The sequence below is a fragment of the Myotis daubentonii genome, chromosome 16, assembly GCF_963259705.1.
Source record: "Myotis daubentonii chromosome 16, mMyoDau2.1, whole genome shotgun sequence".
In the NCBI taxonomy this organism is placed as follows: domain Eukaryota; kingdom Metazoa; phylum Chordata; class Mammalia; order Chiroptera; family Vespertilionidae; genus Myotis; species Myotis daubentonii.
This window is the reverse complement of record NC_081855.1, coordinates 5,908,384-5,928,982: the sequence shown is the minus strand read 5'-3', so window position 1 is coordinate 5,928,982 and position 20,599 is coordinate 5,908,384. Positions and strand designations below refer to the sequence as shown.

Genomic DNA, 20,599 nt, shown 5'->3' with positions numbered 1-20,599 from the left:
GGAGTGAGCCAACCCGAGAGAACTGGGTAAGCGGGGCCCTGCACCCAGGGGCGCTGACACGTGGGTGGCGTGTAATGGGCGCCGGAAGTCTTGGTCGACTGTCCTGATGATACTGATCCTAAGAAGTGCCGTCAGATGCGATAACTGACGATGTCACACTGTCTGACCGCAGTCGCCGAGACCTCGGTAGATTGGTTGCAGTTAACAGCAGAATCCGCCCTAAATGCATGTCCTTCCTTTCCCGACAGCAGACCGACCAAAGAGGGCCCCAGGCGGAGCTGCCGTGCCCTGCGATAAGGCCTAGGCTACCGGGGTTTGGTACGGAACATGGGTGGCTTGTTTCCTTAAATGCCCTGAAGTTGCCTGACGTTGTACAGTTGTAGTTTTACGTGTTTATGATGCACTACCTCATTGCATAATTGCAATGGCTAGGAGACCGTTGCCCCTAACCGGAACCACTTAAGTCGCAGCGATATGCATAGACAAACTCCATCAAAATGTCTCCTGGCTTAGTCGACATTAGTTCATCCAGGTAGTGCCTGGAGCAGTACTGGGAACAGTGAGCTTGACTGCTCTGATGAAATCACCCATAGGAAGTGCCATCAGAAGCGATAACTGACGATAATTCCTGGCTGACTGCAGTCAACAAGGGCTCAGGTGGCTGGTGCCCAGGAGTAAGTTGGTCTGCACTGTGACCCTTACTTTCTATATTCACCCAGGTTGCAAATGAATGAAGAACTGGCAAGAGCTGAGGACTGCAGTGGAGCATTGGCCTGCAACGAGGTAAGCTGTGGTCTGTGGAGAGGTCAGTGGGTGAGTAGGCTTAGCTGGCAGTTGAGTCTGGTGAAGTTGTACTAGGTCAGATATTGGCAGTGGAGCAGAGTGCAGAGCATACCCTGCAGTTCTTTTTTCACTTTATGGATGTATAATTCTGAGAAAATTGCCTTCCTGCTCTAACATGTGATTTTCTTCATTCTACAAAATGATAGCCTTAGATTTGTAATGTTTAAAATACTGAGTAAGTGGTGCTTACAACACCCAAGAAGCCAAATAGGACATACTCTTAAGGACTGTTAACAGGGACTTAAGTTTATAGTTGAGACTTGTGATCAGAACTGCATCTGCTGACTGTGGGTGTGGTGTTCGTTCCCCAGGCTCTGAGTGCTGAAGAATGGTGACCTGTGCAGGCCAAAGCTGGTGATGGTGGCAGCAGCAGCAGCTTACCCTGGGGACAGGTAAGATTCCATCTGGACAATGATTGTCCCCCTGGTCAATGAGTGAGCAGCTAGTTTTGTTTGCAAAAACTTGCAGAAAAGGATATCAAATGATGAAATCACCCAAAATAGCTGGAATTACCGGCAGATTGTGTGGTGGTGAACTTACGGTTTTCTGAAGATATCCTATGCTGTGCATGACTGCTGTTTGGAGTAGGAAGTGTGACTGATAGTTCCTTGCAGGCTGTTTTTCCAGCGGGTGGTCAGCCATGCTGCAGCAGGGGCAGAACTTGAAGTTCCAAGGACCAGTAGTCACCATCAATTTGGACTCAGGACGGAAACCTAGGCTTCAACATTTGGTGTAGAAAGTTTCACCCTGCCCCACTGGCTTGGCTCAGTGGATAGAGCATCAGCCTGTGGACTGAAGGGTCCCAGGTTCAATTCCAGCCAAGGGCACATGCCCAGGTTGCAGGCTTCAATCCCCAGTGGGGGGTGTGCAGGAGGCAGCTGATCAATGATTCTCATCAATGTTTCTCTCTCTCCCTTCCTCTCTGAAATAATAAAAAAATACATTTAAAAAAAAAGTCTCTTGCCCTAACTGGTTTTGCTCAGTGGATGGAGCGTTGGCCTGTGGATTCAAGGGTTCTGGGTTCAATTCCGGACAGGGGTATGTACCTTGGTTGCGGGCACATCCCCAGTGGGGAGTGTGCGTGAGGCAGCTAATCGATGTTTCTCTCTCATTGATGTTTCTAACTCTCTGTCCCTCTCCCTTCCTCTGTGTAAAAAATCAATAAAATATATATTTTTAAAAAGCCTCACTTTGTGCTAAGTATCAGAGGCCAGTCTTACCAGTGAGGGCCAAGAAGTGGATTTTGACCACCTTTTTGTAGGACTAGCACTTGGTGTCATTACATTCGTGAGTTTTCTAGTATTGTCCCTCGCTCAAAAGGAGCTTACATACACTTTAGTATTTGTTATATTAGGCAAGGGGCCAAGTTCTTTAAGCTGGAAACTTCCTCCTGAAATTAATATCCATGCAATTACCATAAACAATAAAGGATGGTCTTTGGTATTGGTTCTTAAAATGTGTATTTGAAGAAAGTTAAACTTGGTCACTGCTGGGAAATATTAGCAGTGCAGGTACTCAACTTCCCTGTGGTCTAAGCTCTTCTCTTGTCTTAGAGACTAAAAGTCCCAGAGCATCTAAGCATCCATACACTTAGTCCAGTCCCTAGTTCCTCGGGCGCTGTCCTTTGTCTGGCCCTCCTAGTAACTCCTGAAGTGCGCTGTGCCTGCCCCCATCCTGCCTTCCTGGGTTGGAATTTTGCCTGCTAGCCTGTGGGGCTGCACTTGCTAGTCCTCTGATGGCCTGAGGTAATCATCAGGCACCTGAAATGACTCTCTGGCTCAAGATGGGTTGCCAGGACTTGCTGCTTATATTTAGAAAGGATTTTTAAAAGCTTGGTGGGCCTTGGTTAAGGGTGGATGGAAACCTGCTTCGGGGAACCTCGTTTTCCCTATCAAGGCTGCCTTTGGAGGGACCAGACCTGCGTTCCTGTCCTGGGTGTTTGAAAAGAGCCTCCCATGATAGCTTTAGGGGATGTGCTGAGTTAAGGACAACATTCAGAGACAGTACTGGGAAAGGTCCTTACTGGCAACACTGGGACCACCATGGTAAAGTCTGTCTGTGGGGGTGTGTGGGGGGTTTCTCAGTGGGCTCTTCCATCTTTTCCCGATACCTTAGGATGTTCTACATTGAAGGCTGGTGGCTGCCAGGAATGTCTGGAGATTTTGTCTGGCGGGGAGCCGCTCGGCAGGGGACAGAGGGCCAAACTTCGTGTTTCCCCGATGAGGCTGGGACGGCCCCGGTGAGGCCGGGATGCCCCCAGAAAGATCGAGACGGCCCTGGTGAGGTCGAGACTGCCCCAGTGAGGTCGGGACGGCCCCTGTGAGGCTGAAACGGCCCCGGTGAGGTCGGGACGGCCCCAGTGAGGCTGAGACAGCCCTGGTGAGGTTGGGACTGCTCCAGTGAGGTTGGGACAGATAATGGGGACCAGTATAGACTGATGAACAGGGGTAGATGCAGAGGCAGAGCAACATTGAATAGACTGTCAAACTACAGTGGGAAGCCTGGGGAGGGTTTGAGGGGGGGGGATTAAGAGATCAACCGAAGGACTTATATTCATGCATATAAGATTAACCAATGGACACAAGACACCGGGTTGGGGGGGGGGCGGTAGGGGAGGGGGGAATGTCAAGGGGGGGGAAAAGGAAACATGTGTAATACTCTTTGTAATACTTTAAGAAATAAAAATTATTTTAAAAATTTGAAGAAAAAAAAAGAAGGCTGGTGGCTGGTCCCATGGCCAGGCCGCTGGAGTCATGGGGTTAAGGGCTGAGACTGGAAGTTGGTTACAAGGAGCCCAGGGGTTCACAAGGAGGAGGTAGGCAACCTTCAGTCCCAAGGGCGACTGCTCCTGGAATCTGGCAGCCAGGAGCCCAGTCTCCCTACCCTGAGGGCCACTCAGGAGATAGGGCACCGAGATGCCAACCTGCCTTGAGCACATTTAGCATCTGGCTGGAGTGTGCTGTCCTGGACTGGACAACTGGAAAGTCCCGGGTTGGATGTAGGCCCCAACTACACATACAGCTCACGCTTCCAGCACCCCAACCTGTAAGTGGGGAGGCCGAGGACTGACTCTTGAGCCAGGGATGACCTCTCAGGAGTCAAACAAAGATAACGGAGATGGATGAGGGGTACGATGGACCCGTGAGAAGTGTTAACTTTTCCCAGATTCTGTGATCTGGCTTCCCATGGGGGGCTGCTCGGGTAGTTGTGACTCTGCCTCAGCCATCATACCCCACAAGGACTACCTGGTGAGGCCCCCACTTCCATGTCACGTCTGAGCTGGACCTGCAGTTTCCCTGCCCTCAAGGTCTTTGGGGGAGGCCACACAGTCCCCTGCTGGGTCCTCCTGGCCCACTGTTCCATCCCAAGCCTCCTCTACACAGCCTGGGCTCTCGCCCAGCTCCAAGATGGTGGGGAGGTGGCCCTGCTTCGGGGAGCGCTTGCGCAGGCTGAGCAGGAAGGGCTGGGGCAAGGAGAAGATGTCCACGTTGTTGCCTAGATCAATCCACGTGACATTGGGAAACTTGCTGGGGTCCTTAAGGGTGTCGGTGAGGTCACGCAGCAGTGCTCGGGTCAGCCGGTTGCCGTTGAGGGCCAGCGTGGTGAGGTGGGGCAGCGTGCTGAGTGCCGGCAGCAGCTGGAGGACCATGTCATCTGTGAGGCCCGTGAAGCCCAGCTCCACACTGTCCACCTGCTCCCCACAGCGCTGCAGGTAGCTGCTCACCCGCTCCAGGTCACGCGAGGTCAGTGGGATGCCCGACAGGTCTACCGTGTTGTCCAGAGGGCTTCCAGCCAGGACGGCCTTGAGGCTGAAAGGGAGAAGGGACAAGCAGGGTTCAGGTGACGGGGCAGGGCTCTCTCCCAGGGCAGCAGGGACGGCACCACAGAGCCAGCCTCTGCTCCAGGGATGGGGGGAACAGACCCTAGTCCCCGGCACTACCCCACATCTCCACCTGGCTGGGCCCCACTGGCCGGACCCGAGGGACCACAAGGGAAAGCCCACGTGCTTCTGCAGTGACTAAGGGTACACTCCAGCCACAGTGCCTGGGTTTGCATCTTACTCCTTCCTGCTCCTTGTGACCTTTACTTAGGTCCTTAACCTTTCTGTCCTCAGTTATTTTCTGGAAAAAATGGAGCTAGTTGAGTGCTACGGGGTTGTTACGTGAAGATAATAAATGCAAAGCATTTAAAACAGTGTCTTGTTTGGGTGATGAATAAATACTTGCTGCGGACATTGTTAATCACCTGAGCACTTCCTGTGTTAAGGCCACCTTCCCCACCAGAGGGGGATCCTTAGGGAGACCCCCGCAAGACAGCAGACAGGGGCTGCCAGCCGGTGGGAGCTGCTGACCCCGGTGGCCGAGTGCCCTCCACTCCCTGCCTTCTGCCATTGCTCTTTCTTCCCCGGCCCCTTGCTCTGGCCACAGCTCCCCGTTTCCAGGTGCCTCCGGAGTGTGTGTGTGTGTGTGTGTGTGTGTGTGTGTATGTGTATGTGTGTGTGAGTGAGTGTGTGCATATGTGTGTATGTGTGTGTATGTGTGTGTGTGTGTGTGTGTGTGTGTGTGTGTATGCGCGCGTGCACGCTGCGGGGGGGTGGGAGGGAGTGAAGAGGGGTGGTGGTGGTGGTGGTGGTGGTGGTGGTGGTGGTGGTGGTGGTGGTGGTGTTAACAGCCTGCACACTTTAGTAGCAGCAGCCTGAGCAGGCGAACCCCTATCCTCTATGCTCGGGACCTCCTGAAGCTGAAAGGCCACCTCAGTGTGCTCATCTTGCAGAGCCCCCGGGAGTTTGAAGGTGAAGCTCTCCAGGCATGACAGCTAAGGGCCAGGAGCACTGCCGGCACTTGTTTAGGGTGATTTAGTGTTGGCTGTAATTCTCATTACTGTTATGAATAAAGCAGGCCTATGACAGCAGGGAAATGGGAAGTGGGTGGTTAGCAGCCTGAGCCTGGGTGTGAATCTGGCCCTGCCACTTCTCAGCCGGCTGATCGTGGCCAGTCAAATGGCAACAGTAATAGCCCCTACCTTGGTCAGTCCTTCAAGTGTTTGTTAAGCTGCTAGGTGCCAGGCACTGCCCTAGGCACCAAGGCTATAGTGGTGAACAAGATGGATAAGACTCCTGTTTTCACTCTGCCGGAGAGCGGCTGGACAGCAAACAAGACAACCTGAGAGTCAAGTGAGAGAGTAGCCTGGGGTGTGGGGTGGGTGGGCATGGCTACTCAGGAAGGCTGCTTTGAGGAGGTAACATTGGAGCTGACGAGCAAGGAGAAAGCAGGCCATCGGGAGGGTTGGTGAGTTTCAGCAGAGGGAGTGCAGTGCAAAGGCCCTGAGGTTGGAAAGAGCTTGGTGTCTGAACCAGCAAGGAGAGTGTGGCAGGGGGCACAGGAGAGTGGGAGGGAGAGAGTGAGGGGCTGGGGACCCATCACCTAAGGCCCTGCTTGCATTTCACTCAATGTGACCAGAAGCCGCCTTAGAGGCGCAGAGCTGAATGAAGAATGGACTGAGCATGCACGGGGTGGGGGGGGGGGGGGGGCGGCGGGGGGGAGACAGTAGAAGAGGCCCCTGGATTCCAACAGAGTTCACATTGCCAGCTTTTCAAACCTGAACAACTAGCTCACCAAGTGTCCTCCTGGCATTCCAGGTCCCAGGGGTTCTCCCACCCTGCTCTGTCTGCATATATGGCCCCTGCCCTCAGCCAGTGGGAGCCTCACTTCCTCCCCCCGCTTGGGGGTGGGGTTGTCTGGAAGGGAAAGGAGCCCCTTTCTTCTCAGGGAGGGGCAGGCCTTCCTCCCCCAGCCGCAGGCCTGGAGGGTGAGCCCACAGCAGCCTTGTCCTCCCCCAGGAAGTCTTCCTTCCAGGCTCCCTTGCGTCCACTTCCTGCCATGGCCACAGGTTCTGTGTCCCATGTGGCCTCCTCTACCCAGTCTCAGGGGCCACAAAGTCCATGAGGGTTCTCACTGCTGCATGAACCAGGGATGTGCTGGGGTCTGGGCCTCCCGGGGGGATAACCAGGAGGCACTGGGGTTCAGTGAGTGTGCGTGCCCACGTTCACTGCACCAGGAATTAGAAACTCATGTCCCCCCACCCCCGCCACCCATCTATTGGGATGGGCCCACATCCCCAGCTCCTACCCCACAGACCAGGGCCCTGCCTCCAGGGCCTCTCATGGCTCATGCCACCCGGAATGCCCACCCTGAATTCTCTCACTCTCACCAGCTCCGGGCAGCCTTCTAGCTCTTCCCTTCACCCCACTCTCCTGGGAGGGGTGTTGTGTCCTGTCATACACCCAGCCTGACACAGACCGTCTTTGGACTGCCCTTGTAGAAGGAGCCTGGGCAGGGGGGGCGGGCAGACCCCCCTCAGGTGACCATGACTCACCAGGCCTGTGGCTTCCTCTTCACCAGCCCCCGGTGCCGCCTCCACTGGGAGTGGGGGCTAAGATGGTATGTCAGCTGCCGGCACAGCTTCTCCATGGCGCCTAGTGCATCACCCTCCTACAGAGGCAACCACAGGGTGTGTGTGTGAGAGCCCGGCCCCCCTCCAGCTTCCTGTCCCTGCAGGAAGAGCATGGCACACAGGCTGAGCTGGGGTGCCAGCCCTTTGGCTCAAGGTGGGTGCCCTTTGCAGAGACCAGTGGTTAAAACGATCTGCATGATGTTTCAGTTTTTGCGAATTAGTTGCTACTATTGAAAAACTGGAGCTTTATATAAAAGTCGGGATTCCAGGTGATCTGACAACTCATTGGGGTGAGGTGACAGCTGATCCCTTAGCAGGACTCTCTGTGGTCCCGGCCGCTCCCCTACACTCAGGGACATTCTGCTCGTTCACTGGTTCAACAAATACTTACCGAGCACCTGGTGCCAGACACTTGTCCTCAGAGCTGAGGACGCAGCCATGGACAAACGCTCTTGCTCTGTATTTCACACGGGACAGAGGAGAGTGAGACGTTGTCACCATGTCTCTTACCCAGGTCCAAAGTGGGAAAATAACAGAACGAAGGAGCCACGTCTTTCACAGCCCAGTTCATTCATCTGTTACCTGTCTGGCCCATCAGCATTTGAGTTTGAGACCCTGGGGTTATGATCAGAATTGTGTCCAAAATTCTTTTTTAAAAAAATATGTTTTTATTGATTTCAGAGAGGGAAAGGAGAGGGAGAGATAGAAACATCAATGATGAGAATCATTGATCAGCTGCCTCGTACACGCCTCCACCTGGGGATCAAGCCCAAAACCCAGGTATGTGCTCTGACTGAGAATTGAACCATCAACCTCCTGGTGCACAGGATGATGCTCAGCCAACTGAGCCACACTGGTTGCCCCCCCCAATTTTTAATACCTCAGAATGTGACTGCATTTGGAGATAGGGCCTTTAAAGAGTAATTAAGGTAAAATGAGGCCATGTGGGTGGGCCCTAATCCAGTGGCTGGTGTCCTCATAAGAGGTTAGGATGCAGACGTGTACTGAGGGAAGACCTGGTGAAGATGGCCATCTGCAAGGCACGGAGAGAGGCCTCAGCTGAAGTGACTCTGAAGACACCTTGAACTTGGACTTCCGGCCTCCAGAACTGGGAGAAGTAAGTTCCTGTGGTTTAAGTGGTGGTTTTTTCGTGGCAGCCCTAGCACACGAATGCCCTGGGTTAAAGGTGGCAGCAGAGAGATACCAGAGATACTCCAACTCCATCCCAAGGGAAGTCAAATCAACAAACAGTCACTGAGCCCTGGGAGAGTGCCCGAGAGTGTGTGCTCCCACCAGAGGGCCGGGGACCAGCGTGCCAGGGCTGGGATGAGACTCACCTGTGACAGCAATGTGGGTGTGGGGAGGTGTAGCTGGTAACCCAGGTCCAGGGCTCAGCAGCGCGCCCGGCAGAGTGAGCCCTCGGTAAAAGCCAGCTTGGTTCTTATTATCATTACTAGGGGCCTGGTTCACAAAAACTCACGCACTGGGGGACCGGGAGGGGAGGGGGGCCCTCAGCCTGGCCTGCCTCTCTCATACTCCAGGTGCCCTCAGGGGATGTCCTACTGACGGCTTAGGCCCGCTCCCCTCAGGAACTGGGCCTAAGCCACAGTCTGGCCTCCCTCTTCGAGAGGAGACTGGCTGATCAGGGGAAGGCGCTGCCCCCATCACCCCACTGCTGCTGCCACTGCCAGCCACGATGGTTGCAAGGCCTGAGCCCCGGGCCTCGCAGCTGCGGGGGTTCACAGCTACTTGAGGCCTACGGCTGCCATGAGGCCACGGCTGCCATGAGTCTCAGGCCTTGCAGCCGCTGTAGCTTTGTCCGAATGAATGTCCAGAAGATATCCACCTTAATTAGCATATTACCCTTTTATTAGTATAGATCATCCTCACTCTGCTAACAGAGGAGCAGCACATTGAGTCATTAAGAGAATGAACTTGGCACCAAAGTGTGGATTCAAATCCTTGCTTTGTCATCTCCTATGTGACTTGGGAAAATCCCTTGACCTCTGTGCCTCTGATCCTCACCTGTACAGGGATAATAGTACCAACCTCACAGGGGATGAAATGAGTTCCTACTTGTAAAGTGCTCTGAATGTAGCTGGGCACACAGTATGCTCTCCAGGAATGCTCGCTGAATCAATACTGTGGGGTAACCCTGGCCGGTTGCTCCGTAGTCAACTCTCAGACTGAAGGGTCACAGGTTTGATTCCCTGTCAAGGGCACATACATGGGTTGCAGGTTCTATCCCTGGCTCCGGTTGTGGAGCGTGCAGGAGGCAACCAATCGATGTGTCTATCTCTCACATGGATGTTTCTCTCTTCCTCCTCCTTTCCTTCTACTCTCTCTAAAAACCAATGGAAAAAATATCCTCGGGTTTGGATTAACAACAACAACAACAGCAATATATATATTGCTGTATACTGTGCTGTATTGTAAAATTGGCACGAACACAGAACTTCAGCAGGGTAAAGAAGGAAGGGTACTTCTGCCCAGGCTCAGATTTGAGCTGGCTTTTAAGAGCAAATGGATCAGTGACAACACTTGTCCAGGGCTGGGGGGTGTGGAGGGTGTTACAGGTGTGGGAACAGGTGACAGTCTGGAGCCTGATTTCTTGCCCCTTCCGCAGCTACCACCTTGGCCCAACCCACTGTTGTCTGCAACCTGCATTAGTGCACACAGACATTGCACTAGGGCTTTATGGAATTCCCACAACACGCTGGTGAAGTGAACGCTTTCATTATCCCCATTTTACCGAGGAGGAATCTGGGGCTCAGAGGGCCAAGGCTGATGAAAAGGCAAGAGAAGGAGACTCTAAGGGAGGGAGACAAGAGACAGAGGAGTTGGAAGAGGGGAGCTGAGTGTCCGAAGAGACGAACATGTGTACAGGAATCAGCAGACGGAGGCAGGCCCCAGGCGGAATGAAACTGGTTTAAAGGAAACCTCTGGTCTCTGGTTCTCCACAACCTCACCTCTTCCACGCGCCTAAGGCTGCCTGTGAGAGAAACAGATGTCACCTGTCACTCCGGGCAAATGCATTCACAACCCCTAGGTTCCTAGACTTCGTTTCTTGCTGAGTCTGGACATAGGGTGTGTGTGTTGGGAAACAATGGTGCTGAAGCAGGCAGGGCTCCACCATGGGGACCAGAGGAATCCCTGCAGGGGCAGACAGTACCACATTCGCATTCTAGGACCGTCCCTCGGATGGGGGACGGAGAAAGGGGTGGACTGGAGGCAGACAGGGTGACTCAGGGCTGGGCCATCTGCGTATGTGTGGTTTGGGGCCCCCTGCTGGGACCATGGAAATGACTGAAAGTGATAGAGGCCACCACACTCGACTGACCATGCACAGGATGGAGGGGATGGGCAGGGAGGGTGAGGAGGGGTCTTGGCTTTGGCCTTGGGACCGTGGTAGAAGGCAAGAGGCTCTGGATAAGAACCAGGTGAAAAGCAGGATGGGAATGTCCGGCTCCTTTCCCGCTGGGAGATGTGATGAACTTAGGGGGCTGGGCTCAAGACAGGCCCAGGCTGGTCACTTCCATTGGCATCTGGTGAAAGCCCCTGGCCAGGAAATGAGCCGAGGGGAAGGCAGGGGGAACAGCTGCAGCATCGAAGGGGCAGAGACATACTGGACACGGAGGGACGGAGAAGGCCAGTCAGAGAAGCAAGAGGGGAGCCATGGGCACCAGGAGAAGGTCGGCGAGGAGGCTGTGGCCAGCGAAGGCTCTAGGAGGGGCTGGCATGGTGAAGGCCAACGTGGGGGCCAAAGGGAGAAGGGAGAAGGGAGGGGACAACGGATATGCTGCTCTAGAGCCGCAGTTCTTCACCGAGGACTCTCGTACCCTGGGGTCACCAGGGCAGCCCCCAGCAATGGGTGAGCAGTTCAGTTGCGGGGTTTTTAAAAGCTTCCCAGGTGATCCCCATGTGCTTCCGAGGTGGAGAGCACTGTTTCAGGCAAGAAGATCTGCCCAGCATGTCTCCTGGACCCCGGGACAGACTGTTGCCAGTCTCCCAACGCCTGCTCCAAAGCCGAGAACTGGCCCTGGTTGGGTAACTGAGTTGGTTAGAGAATCATCCCCATACACCAAGGTTGTGGGTTCGATCCCCGGTCAGGGCACATACGAGAACCAACCGGTGAATGCATACATAAGTGGAACAACAAATCGATATTTCGCTCTTTTTCTCTATAAAATCAAAGCTGAGAACCAAGCCCCTCCGCTCCAGCTCCTCCACCAAACACTTCCCAAGGATTCCAAAATCAGGACAACTGGGCCCTGACAGGAGGAAGAGAGGAGACAAAGCAGCGCCAGTACGCGGCGCTGCCACAAGGGGGCAGCTGTGCGCAGGGCGAGGCCCCAGCTGCTGACCTGGGAGACTGGAGGAGGGTTCCTGTTCCACTCAGTGGGGACAGCGGACACAGTCACCTAACTGAGCGACTAGAGACAAATGTAAGCTATGTCCTCACAGAAGTCTGGACTAAACCAACTTGTCGGGACTAAAGAAACAACAGCTAACATTTCTTGAGCATCTAACACTGCATGCCAGGCATTGCCTCTACATTGCCTGCGTGAACTCATCACACCGCTGCAACTCACAACAGTCCTAGGACACAGGGCTTCTAGTATCTCCACTTTGCAAATGAGGACCCTGGGGCATCAAGAAGGGGGACAGACTGGCACGCCACACAACGTGTGAGATGGAGCCGGACCCAGACCTCCAGGCCTCGCAGGCTCTGAGCGGGGCTCCCAGCTGCCAGCAGGCCCTGCGCTTTGCAATGCCCTCCTGGAGAGGCGTTTCCTTCATTTGCACCCAGAAAAGACTGAGGCAGCCCCCCTAATGTCCCTTCACTCCACTGCTTTCCGACAGCCCCCGCCAGGGCTTCCTCCAGCGGAGAACAGGACAAAGCAGGACTGCCCCAGAGGTGGAGCCAGAGCGTGAGGAGGGGGAAGGAAGGGATGGAAGGGGAGGGAGGAGGGAAAGAAGGAGAAAGTGCCGTGTTGGTTGTTTTTTTGGGGGGGGGGGGTCAAATGCCTCTGAGGTGCAGAGCAGCTCCCACCCCCTGTGTAACCTGGGGCTCTGACAATGAGCAGCACATGTTATGCATCAGAGATCCCTGCGCCCTGCGCGCCCAGGCTGGAGGCTTTCCCTTTACAGCAGGCACCCCAGCAGCCCTTCTGCAACCACAGGCCACGCCCAAGCTACAGCTGATTGGCCCAGAAGTGGGCCCTGGCAGAGCCCAGCCAATCAGCCCTTTCCCTGGATCCTGACTCCTCAGGGCTGGACAGAGGTGTGAATCAGAAGCTATGGGCTTGGCCCCCTGTCCTGGGAAAGAGCCAGGGCAGAGTGGGTGGGTCTGGGAGGTAGCAGAGGGGAGAAGTCTGCAGTTTGTAGCTCTAGTCCCTCCTTCAAGCTTGGCTGCCTTTAGCCCCCACAAGGCCCCTCGGTGCCAGGGTAAATCCTCTCCCTCGCTTTAGGCAGCCGAGTGGGCATCAGGTACTTGCAGGTGAGTCCTAGCCACACTGAAGCTCCAAGGAAGAAGGCAGGAGAGGGGCTGGGGCAAGTCAGGGGTGAGTCGGCACGCAGGGGGGTGGGGGGCTGGGGGCCCTGGAGAAGAATGTTTGAGGCACTCTGACCTGTCAGGAACGCTATTCAGGGTATTCCTGCACCCCCTCCTGGAGGGCCCCAGTGCTTGCACAAGGCCCCATGGCTCCACTGTCAGACAGCAACACCCACCTGGACACCCTGCCCCCAGGCAAACACACAGAGCTCTCCACTGAGTTATGCCCAAAGGCGTCTACGTCCATTCATAAATTCATCCATTCATCAAATATCAAGCTGGAGACCCTGTGCTGGGTTTCCTGTTTGCTCCCTCTCCCCAGTCCATTCTCTGTCCTTCCGTGTGCTCTGAAGGCCGGGCATCACCCAGCCCTCTGGCCCAGGGCTGCCAGCTGCATGAAACGAACCGGAGCCTGTGGGAGAGGTCAGGGGGCAGCAGGAGCGGTCAGGCATTTCTCTTTCACTCCTCACGTGCGTCAGCCTCCATGACAGCCCTGGGGGTTCTGGACTCCTGTGGCCTCGCCCGGTCTCCGACCTCCCTGTCTCAGGGCTGACCTGGGCAATCAGCAGAACATGCTAGCGATGGCAGCTGGGTCATAAAGGGTGCTGTGCGTCTGCCTCACTTTCTCCTGGGCCGCCCGCTCTGGGTGGAGCCGCTGCTATGCCGTGGGGACACTCAGGGGCGCCTATGGAGAGGCCCCGCGGCAAGGCACCCACGCCTCCTGCCAACCACCACCGACACCCCACCCTGGGGGCGGGTGCCCACCTCTGTCAAGCCTCCAGATACTCAGCCTTGGCCAGTGTCTCCAGACTCTAAGCCAGGACCAGCCAGCTGAGCTGCTGGGATGCCTGCCCCACAGAGCCGGGGCAGCAATGTCTGCCTTGTAAGCCCTAAGCCGCGGGGCGATTTGTTAGGCAATAGCACGCACCCGGGCCTGGAAGAGGCATTCTCATCCGGCTTCGGCAACAACACAGCTTCCACCGCGGCCCGGCAATGACCTCCGGCTGCTGGTCTTTGGGGCCTCCATGTCCCGTTCATTTCCGCTATCCTGCCCCGCCCCTAGTAATCTCTCTTACAAGTTCACAATGGGCAGGGTCTCCTGCTTCACGCCGGCTCTGCTTGGGGCAGACGTGGCCGTGACGGGCAGAGCTGTCCTTGCCCCTTGTGGAGTTAGTGTTCTCGTGGGGAAAGCCGGCGCTACGTTAACCAACAAAAAAAAAGCAAGATAATTTTGGAGACCAGCGAGTGAAATGAAAGAAATAAGCGAGGAGATGAACAGGGCGTGAGACGGGGCTGCTCGGTAGACCAGGGAGCGGCAGGCCGATCAAAGGTCTCTGAGGGGCGACCTGCGGGCCAGGCGCCCGGCTGCTTCTCCATCCCACAGACCTGGCAGACGGCAGCCTGGAGATGCCCCAGCCGGGAGACAGGACCCTGCTCTGATTTGCCTTTTTCTTGCTTCTGAGGCCATTTTTAGTGCTTCCCCTGTGGGTGACCGGACCTCGGGGTCCCTGTGCCTTGGAGGGAGGGGTTGGGCTGTGCGGTTAAGGAAGAAGCTGCCAGGCCCCACCAGAGTCTGGAGGAGGGAAGTGAGACAGGCGGCAGGTGTGGTCAGGGTGGCAGCCAAGCTCCTCAGGAAGGAGGGGATCTGGGCGCGGGGTGGGGTGGGGGGGCGGGCCGAGGGGGGCCCAGGGCTGGAGCAGAGTTGGCAGGTGGAGGGGGCAGGGCCAGGGGAGGAGTCTGGTTTTTTTTAAATCACAGCACAGGCTGCATGACGACTTCCATCCCTGCCACAGCAAAAGCGCTTCTTTTGGAAGCTGCTGGAAGTGGGGGATGGAAGTGAAGAAACTGAGACAAGAGAGAAGCCAAGGCATGGAGAGTGCATCCCCCACCCCCCACCCTGTCCCAGGTCCCCTGGGCAGGTCTGTGTGAGCCGCCAGGTGCCCCAGCAGGAAGAGGGACAGACCCTCTCACCCAGAAGGGGCTGAGCAGCGCCCGGACCAGGTGTGAGCGGGCATGAGGAGGGTGGTGGGTGTACAATGACACTCAGCTCAGGAGGAGGGCACCTGGGGTGGGGCCTGAGGCCATGCAGGGCCACTGCCAGAATAGGTGGCACCTCTGTACAAACAAGAAAAAGCCCCCCTTGGTGGACAGTCTGCACCAGTGTCCACGGCTTGGGGGGCGAAGAGAGGGCGGGGTCAGCACTGTCTCCTGCCACCTCTGTGCCTGCAGTCTGTGCCGGGCACAGCCGCCGCCGCTGACGGAACAGGGGGCCCTGGCCCATCGCGGGTGGCTGCTCACCGAAACGCGGGCTTCGTGCTGCCTGAGCTCCCCATTTTCAAGGGCAGCTGAACATAGGGATTGTGAGAAATACTTGAATTTTTAAACTTTGGCAATAAATCCAGATTTAAAACCCTATGGCCAAACAAAACCTGTGCTGCCGGTGCCAAGGGGCAGCCTCAGCCGTGGACGCCAGGCCTCAGGACCGCCAGGCCTCAGGCCCACCTCTACCCTCCTGGTGCCTGCACGTGGGGGCCTGTCCTCCTTGGGTCTGGGTATACCCACCAGCCCTTGTTGGGCACGGAGCTGCTCTGCCCAGAAAGATGCCACCTCACCCCCAGCCCCGGACCCAGCTGGTTTAGACACAGCCGCCTACCGGCTTGGGGCAGTGGATGTAGCGAGCCAGGCTGATGATGAGGTCGTGGGTGATGGGGTCCACCAGGTTCCGGAAGCTGGCGTAGCGGTACAGCACGTCATCCAGCGAGGTCGACTCCATGCCCAGGTCCTGCAAGGACGAAGGGCGCGCAGAGGTCAGGGGCGGTCCTGCCGCACCCTCAAGTCCCACCCAAACGCCCAGAGCGACCCCCTGGAGGCAGCTCAGCCTCCCACACAGCAGGGCCCGGCAAGGGAGGACACCCCTCCCCAGAGGCTTCCTAACCTTCCAGGAGGCACCTAGAGGGCGTCCCAGGGAACCAGGCAAGCCTGCAGCCTGGCCTGCCAGCTTATGGCCCTCTCCCAAGACAGCCCCCTCTGCCATCTCAGGTTCCCCGAAGACAAGGCCGAGGCCTGCGGGCCAGGCGCCCGGCTGCTTCTCCATCCCACAGACCTGGCAGACGGCAGCCTGGAAAGCGCCCCAGCCGGGAGACAGGACCATGCCCTGATGTTTGCCTTTTTCTTGCTTCTGAGGCCGTTTTGACTGCTTCCTCTGCAGGTGACCTGACTCGGGGTCCCTGTGCCTTGGAGGGAGGGGTGCTGAGTTGCGGGGTGAAGGGAGAAGCTGCCAGGCCCCAGGAGGAAGGCCCCACCAGGACTCCCAAAGAGAGGGTGTCACGTGGCTCCTCCTAAGGGGAGAGGAGGGAGCCTGGTGCAAAGGACACGGAGTGGGGTGGGAACGGTGGCAGAGACCACAGGGACAACAGGATCTCACTCCTATGTGGAATCTAATGAACAAAATAAACTGATGAACAAAACAGATCCAGAGTCATAGCAGCACGAACAGATGTTGAACCTCAGGGGGAAGGCGGGGGAGGGTGGGTGGGTGGGAAGAGATCAACCAAAGACCTTGTGTGCACATATGCATGGCCCATGGACACAGACAATGGTGTGTAAAGCCTGGGGCGGGGGGAGGGGGGCAGGCTACAAAGGGTCAATGGGGGAAAAGGGGACATATGTAATACTTTCAACAACAAGAAAACCCACTGGGACATGGGACAGGGGTTCCCTGAGCCTGAGGAGGGACAAGGATCTGGCGGGGGCGGGGGTCCCCACACATGAGAGCCCCGTTGGGAGGTCCTGCAGACTCCTGCCCACCAGCACGAGGCCCTCGGCGCTGGGACTGGAGCGGGACCCAGTAGCCCTGCTCCAAACGTGCTGTTTGTGTGAGACCCCAAACTCCGGCACAATCCCCGGGAAAGGGCGGATGACCACACTTGAATTTCCCATCAGCCAAGGTGGCGGGAGCTTGAAATGGAGTGAACTGCTTCGAAGAGGAAACATGGTTTTCTACCCTAGTGCTGGACTAAACTGTATGCCTTCCACTGTGAAAGAGCACGGATACACCTTCTACCTGTTCCCAACCCCCTCCCCAATTCCTGTTGTCCGGGACAGGAAGTGTGGGTGACAGGTGACTGCCAGCAGGGGTTGTCCTGTGGGATGTCTTGGCAATAAATCTTGGCAATAAATTGTGCAGCCGGTGCCAAGGTGCAGCCTCAGCCGTGGACGACGGGCCTCAGGACCGCCAGGCCTCAGGCCCACCTCTACCCTCCTGGTGTCTGCAGTGGGGGCCTGTCCTCCTTGGGTCTGGGTATACCCGCCAGCCCTTGTTGGGCACGGAGCTGCTCTGCCCAGAAAGATGCCACCTCACCCCCCACCCCCATCCCCACCCCCGGACCCAGCTGGTTTGACCAGCGGGATGTCCTGAACCTTTCTCAGTGCCTTCCCTGCCTGAGTCAGAAGTTACATCATCATTCCCAATGTACAGGTGAGGAAACTGAGGCCCTGAGTGGCTCACTTCAATGGTCAAACTTCTAGGAAGGGAATGGACAACGGATGACTACAATGAACACTGCTGCTGGTACATTTGAAAGCTATTAAAAGAGTAGATTCTTGTTAAAAAGAAAACAAAAAAGAAATAACAGGCCACAATGGAGTCACTTTTGCTAAGCTACAGTACCAAACAAAACCTTACTAACCAACCTAATTGCAGTTGCACTTCTCCCAGGAGTGACATTTTAAAGCACTCAGTGGGGTGTCCTGCCAGCACTAGTGAGGTGGGGACCCCGCCTTCCCAGAGGATTGAAATACTCAGCTCCTCAGTGCCTCCCTTTCTGCCCCTGAATACCTCCAGGTGACTCAGAGCACCTTCTAGGCAGTGATGGCGAACCTTTTGAGCTCGGCATGTCAGCATTTTGAAAAACCCTAACTTAACTCTGGTGCCATGTCACATATAGAAATTTTTTGATATTTGCAACCATAGTAAAACAAAGACATATATATATTTTAAAATATATTTTATTGATTTTTTACAGAGAGGAAAGGAGAGGGATAGAGAACTAGAAACATCGATGAGAGAGAAACATCGATTAAGCTGCCTCCTGCACACTCCCCAGTGGGGACATGCCCTCAACCAAGGCACATACATGCCTTTGACCGGAATCCAACCTGGGACCCTTCATTCCGCAGGCCGACGCTCTATCCATTGAGCCAAACCGGTTAGGGCAAGACTTATATTTTTGATATTTATTTTATATATTTAAATGCCATTTAATAAAGAAATCAACCAAAAAAATGAGTTCACGTGTCACCTCTGACATGGATGTCATAGGTTCGCCATCACTGTTCTAATGACTAGATGGGATGCTGCCTTCATGAATCACTTAATAAAGCCAATTAGACCTTCACATTTACTCAGCTGAAGTTGGTTCGTTAACATCCTAAAAGTTCTCATCACAAGCAAAAACACCCATTTCCTCTGTTTTTCTAACTATAGGAGGTGATGGGCACTGACTAATCATTTCGCCTCGGCCCTCCGGCCACAGACCTTCCCCCAAACGGAGCCGGCTGCACCGCAGCTCAACACTGAAAGGGTCTTGGATGCAGGTGGCAACAGTGAACTTCAGGCACAGGGTGCTGGTGGGGGGGAGGGAGGACATGCCCAGCCTAGGGCCTGTTTTTGAAGGATTGTGCTGACTTAAATACCCTTGTGAAGGGGGACCCGGGGGCAGGCAGGCTGGAGGCAGGCTGCTGTTCTGTGCTTTGGTGGCAGACATTTCTAAGAGCAAAGAAAGAAAAGGGTCTTTGCCCGCAGATCTGCAGGGGCGGGCCAGGCCCTCTGCCATCAGGGACCTCACCGGCTTGAGCCAGTTCCTGCCCTTTGGGTCAGGGGCACCCTGCCGCCTCCTCTTTGCTAGAAAGGGGTGGGTTTCAAGCTTCACTGAGGACATCAAGGGGCCAGCCTTGGGGGCTGTTTTCCATTCGGCAGGAACTAACCTCAGAGGACTGCTGCCCTGCACCAGGTCTCCGGCTGCTGAAATAATTTACTGGGAACCCAGATCCAGGCGCTCAAGGTTTGGCAGGGATGCAGGGGAGGGAGGTGCTGACGTGCCCACTGCCCTGTTCTCAGAGCCGCGGGCCTCAGAGCCCAGGGCAACGCTGCCACACCTGTCTGTCCTGGCCTGCTCAACCGCCAGCCAGGCTGCAGCCCGGGCCAGCTACCTCAGGCCGGGGCCTCAGCTTCCTCACCTGCACATGGGGCAGTGACCCTGCACTAGATGTAGGAGAGGGAAATAAAACCAAGCAGCACGTGGAAAGCCTTCCACAGGGAAGAGAAGCATTAACACAGCTCCCCTCCCCCGTTCCCATCCGTTCATCCCTTCCCTCAGGAAGGCCCCTCCTCCCCTCATACAGGCTTCTTCACTTTTCAGATCACAGACCTATATGATGTTTTTTTAAACTTTCTTTTAAATTTGATTTGAGAGAGAGAGAGAGAGAGAGAGAGAGAGAGAGAGATCCGTTGCCTCCCACGAGTGCCCCAACGGGGATCGAACCTGCAACCTTTTGGTGTAAGAGATGACGCTCCAACCAACTGAGCCACCCTGGCCAGGACCGACCGCAGACCCATTTGAGATGTCACGGGCCATGACCTGTCTAGAAAAACCCAGAAGTCACAGGGAGCTTGCTGCACACACGACAGGGCGCATTGAAGCCCTGGACACTTGTGACCTCAGGATACAAACTCTGCCCAGAATTGTGCAAAATGGGGCGGGAGGCGGCTGGGCTCCAGGGAGGGGCAAGTCCCGGGGCTTGTGCCCACGTGTCCCCCTAGGCCAGGGAAGTGGGGCCGGACGGAAATGGGGGGGGTGATTCTCACGGTCAGAGGCTGCCGGTGGCCACGGGAGTGAGAAGGAGATGGATGCATTTTCCTTTCCCTGTTGTCATGCAGGTGGGCTGCTCCGCTGTGGGCAGTGCCTGGACCCAGCCTCTGCCCTCCTGTGCTCTGCCCGAGACTCCTCTCGTCGGGGTACCCTGCCTGGGACATACGCCTGGAGGTCTTCTGTTACGGTCACCCTGCTCCTGGGAGAAAGCCCTGGATTCTAGGCTCTACCCAGCTCTCAAGTCACGAAAGCCTGTGGGCAAGCGACTTCTCGCCTCTTGGGATCTACTTCCCATCTGAGAAATGGGCGGGCAAATGGCACCGGTCGTTACCTAGAGTGTCCCAAGGTCGGGGGCTGATGGTGACAGGACAGTCAGCAGAGTCAGCAAGGCCGCGGGCAGGCCCAGCGCTCAGCAGAGCAGCTCTGCGGCGGCCTGGCCCTCCCCATTCCACTCCCACCACCTCCCCCTCCCCCCACACATACACACGGGATTGTGCAGAGAAAGGCAAGTTTGAAAACCCCGGAACGGAGGAATCCTTAGGTTGGCTGTGTTCCCACCAGCCCTTCCCCCGTCTTCCCGTTTGCCCCTCCATTACAGGCCAGAACAGGCCATCCTATCCTAGAAGGGCCCAGAGAACCCCGGAGGCTGGGGCAGCGTGGGAAGGTACAAAATGTCCCACCCCCGGGCCCCACCTCCCTGTGCTCCGTCAGGGGCGGCTCTCTCCAGGCCGCTGCGGCGGTCCTCAGTCATTGCTTGGGAACTGGGGGGGCTGGGAGGTAGGGCGGGCGGGGCTCCCGATGGTCCCGAGGCTCCAGCAGGGAAAAGGATGGGCGGACAGGCTGCCGCCTGTGCTGGCTCCATTTCCTGGCTCTGCCGGCC

At 56.1% G+C, this 20,599-nt stretch overlaps 1 protein-coding gene, 1 long non-coding RNA gene and 3 other non-coding genes across 5 annotated transcripts; 4 read left to right on the top strand and 1 right to left on the bottom strand.

Moving 5' to 3' along the window:
- Window positions 1-35: 35 nt before the first annotated feature.
- LOC132217954 (uncharacterized) lies at window positions 36-2,286 on the top strand. The gene is made up of 3 exons (XR_009449050.1): window positions 36-783; window positions 1,155-1,235; window positions 1,458-2,286. It is a non-coding gene; the product is annotated as an uncharacterized LOC132217954 (long non-coding RNA).
- Window positions 100-168, top strand: LOC132219442 (small nucleolar RNA SNORD49). Its single transcript, XR_009449453.1, has one exon. It is a non-coding gene; the product is annotated as a small nucleolar RNA SNORD49 (small nucleolar RNA).
- LOC132219440 (small nucleolar RNA SNORD49) lies at window positions 571-638 on the top strand. Its single transcript, XR_009449451.1, has one exon. It is a non-coding gene; the product is annotated as a small nucleolar RNA SNORD49 (small nucleolar RNA).
- On the top strand, window positions 1,323-1,395 carry LOC132219473 (small nucleolar RNA SNORD65). The gene has a single exon (XR_009449474.1). It is a non-coding gene; the product is annotated as a small nucleolar RNA SNORD65 (small nucleolar RNA).
- Window positions 2,287-3,562: 1,276 nt separating the features above from the next.
- On the bottom strand, window positions 3,563-16,001 carry LOC132218503 (leucine-rich repeat-containing protein 75A-like). Its single transcript, XM_059669759.1, has 4 exons — window positions 15,786-16,001; window positions 15,504-15,632; window positions 7,219-7,334; window positions 3,563-4,652 (listed from the first exon to the last, which is right to left on the bottom strand). Exons 1-4 carry the CDS (start codon window positions 15,999-16,001, stop codon window positions 4,112-4,114), a joined length of 1,002 nt encoding a protein of 333 aa, XP_059525742.1. The 3' UTR covers window positions 3,563-4,111.
- Window positions 16,002-20,599: the final 4,598 nt, after the last annotated feature.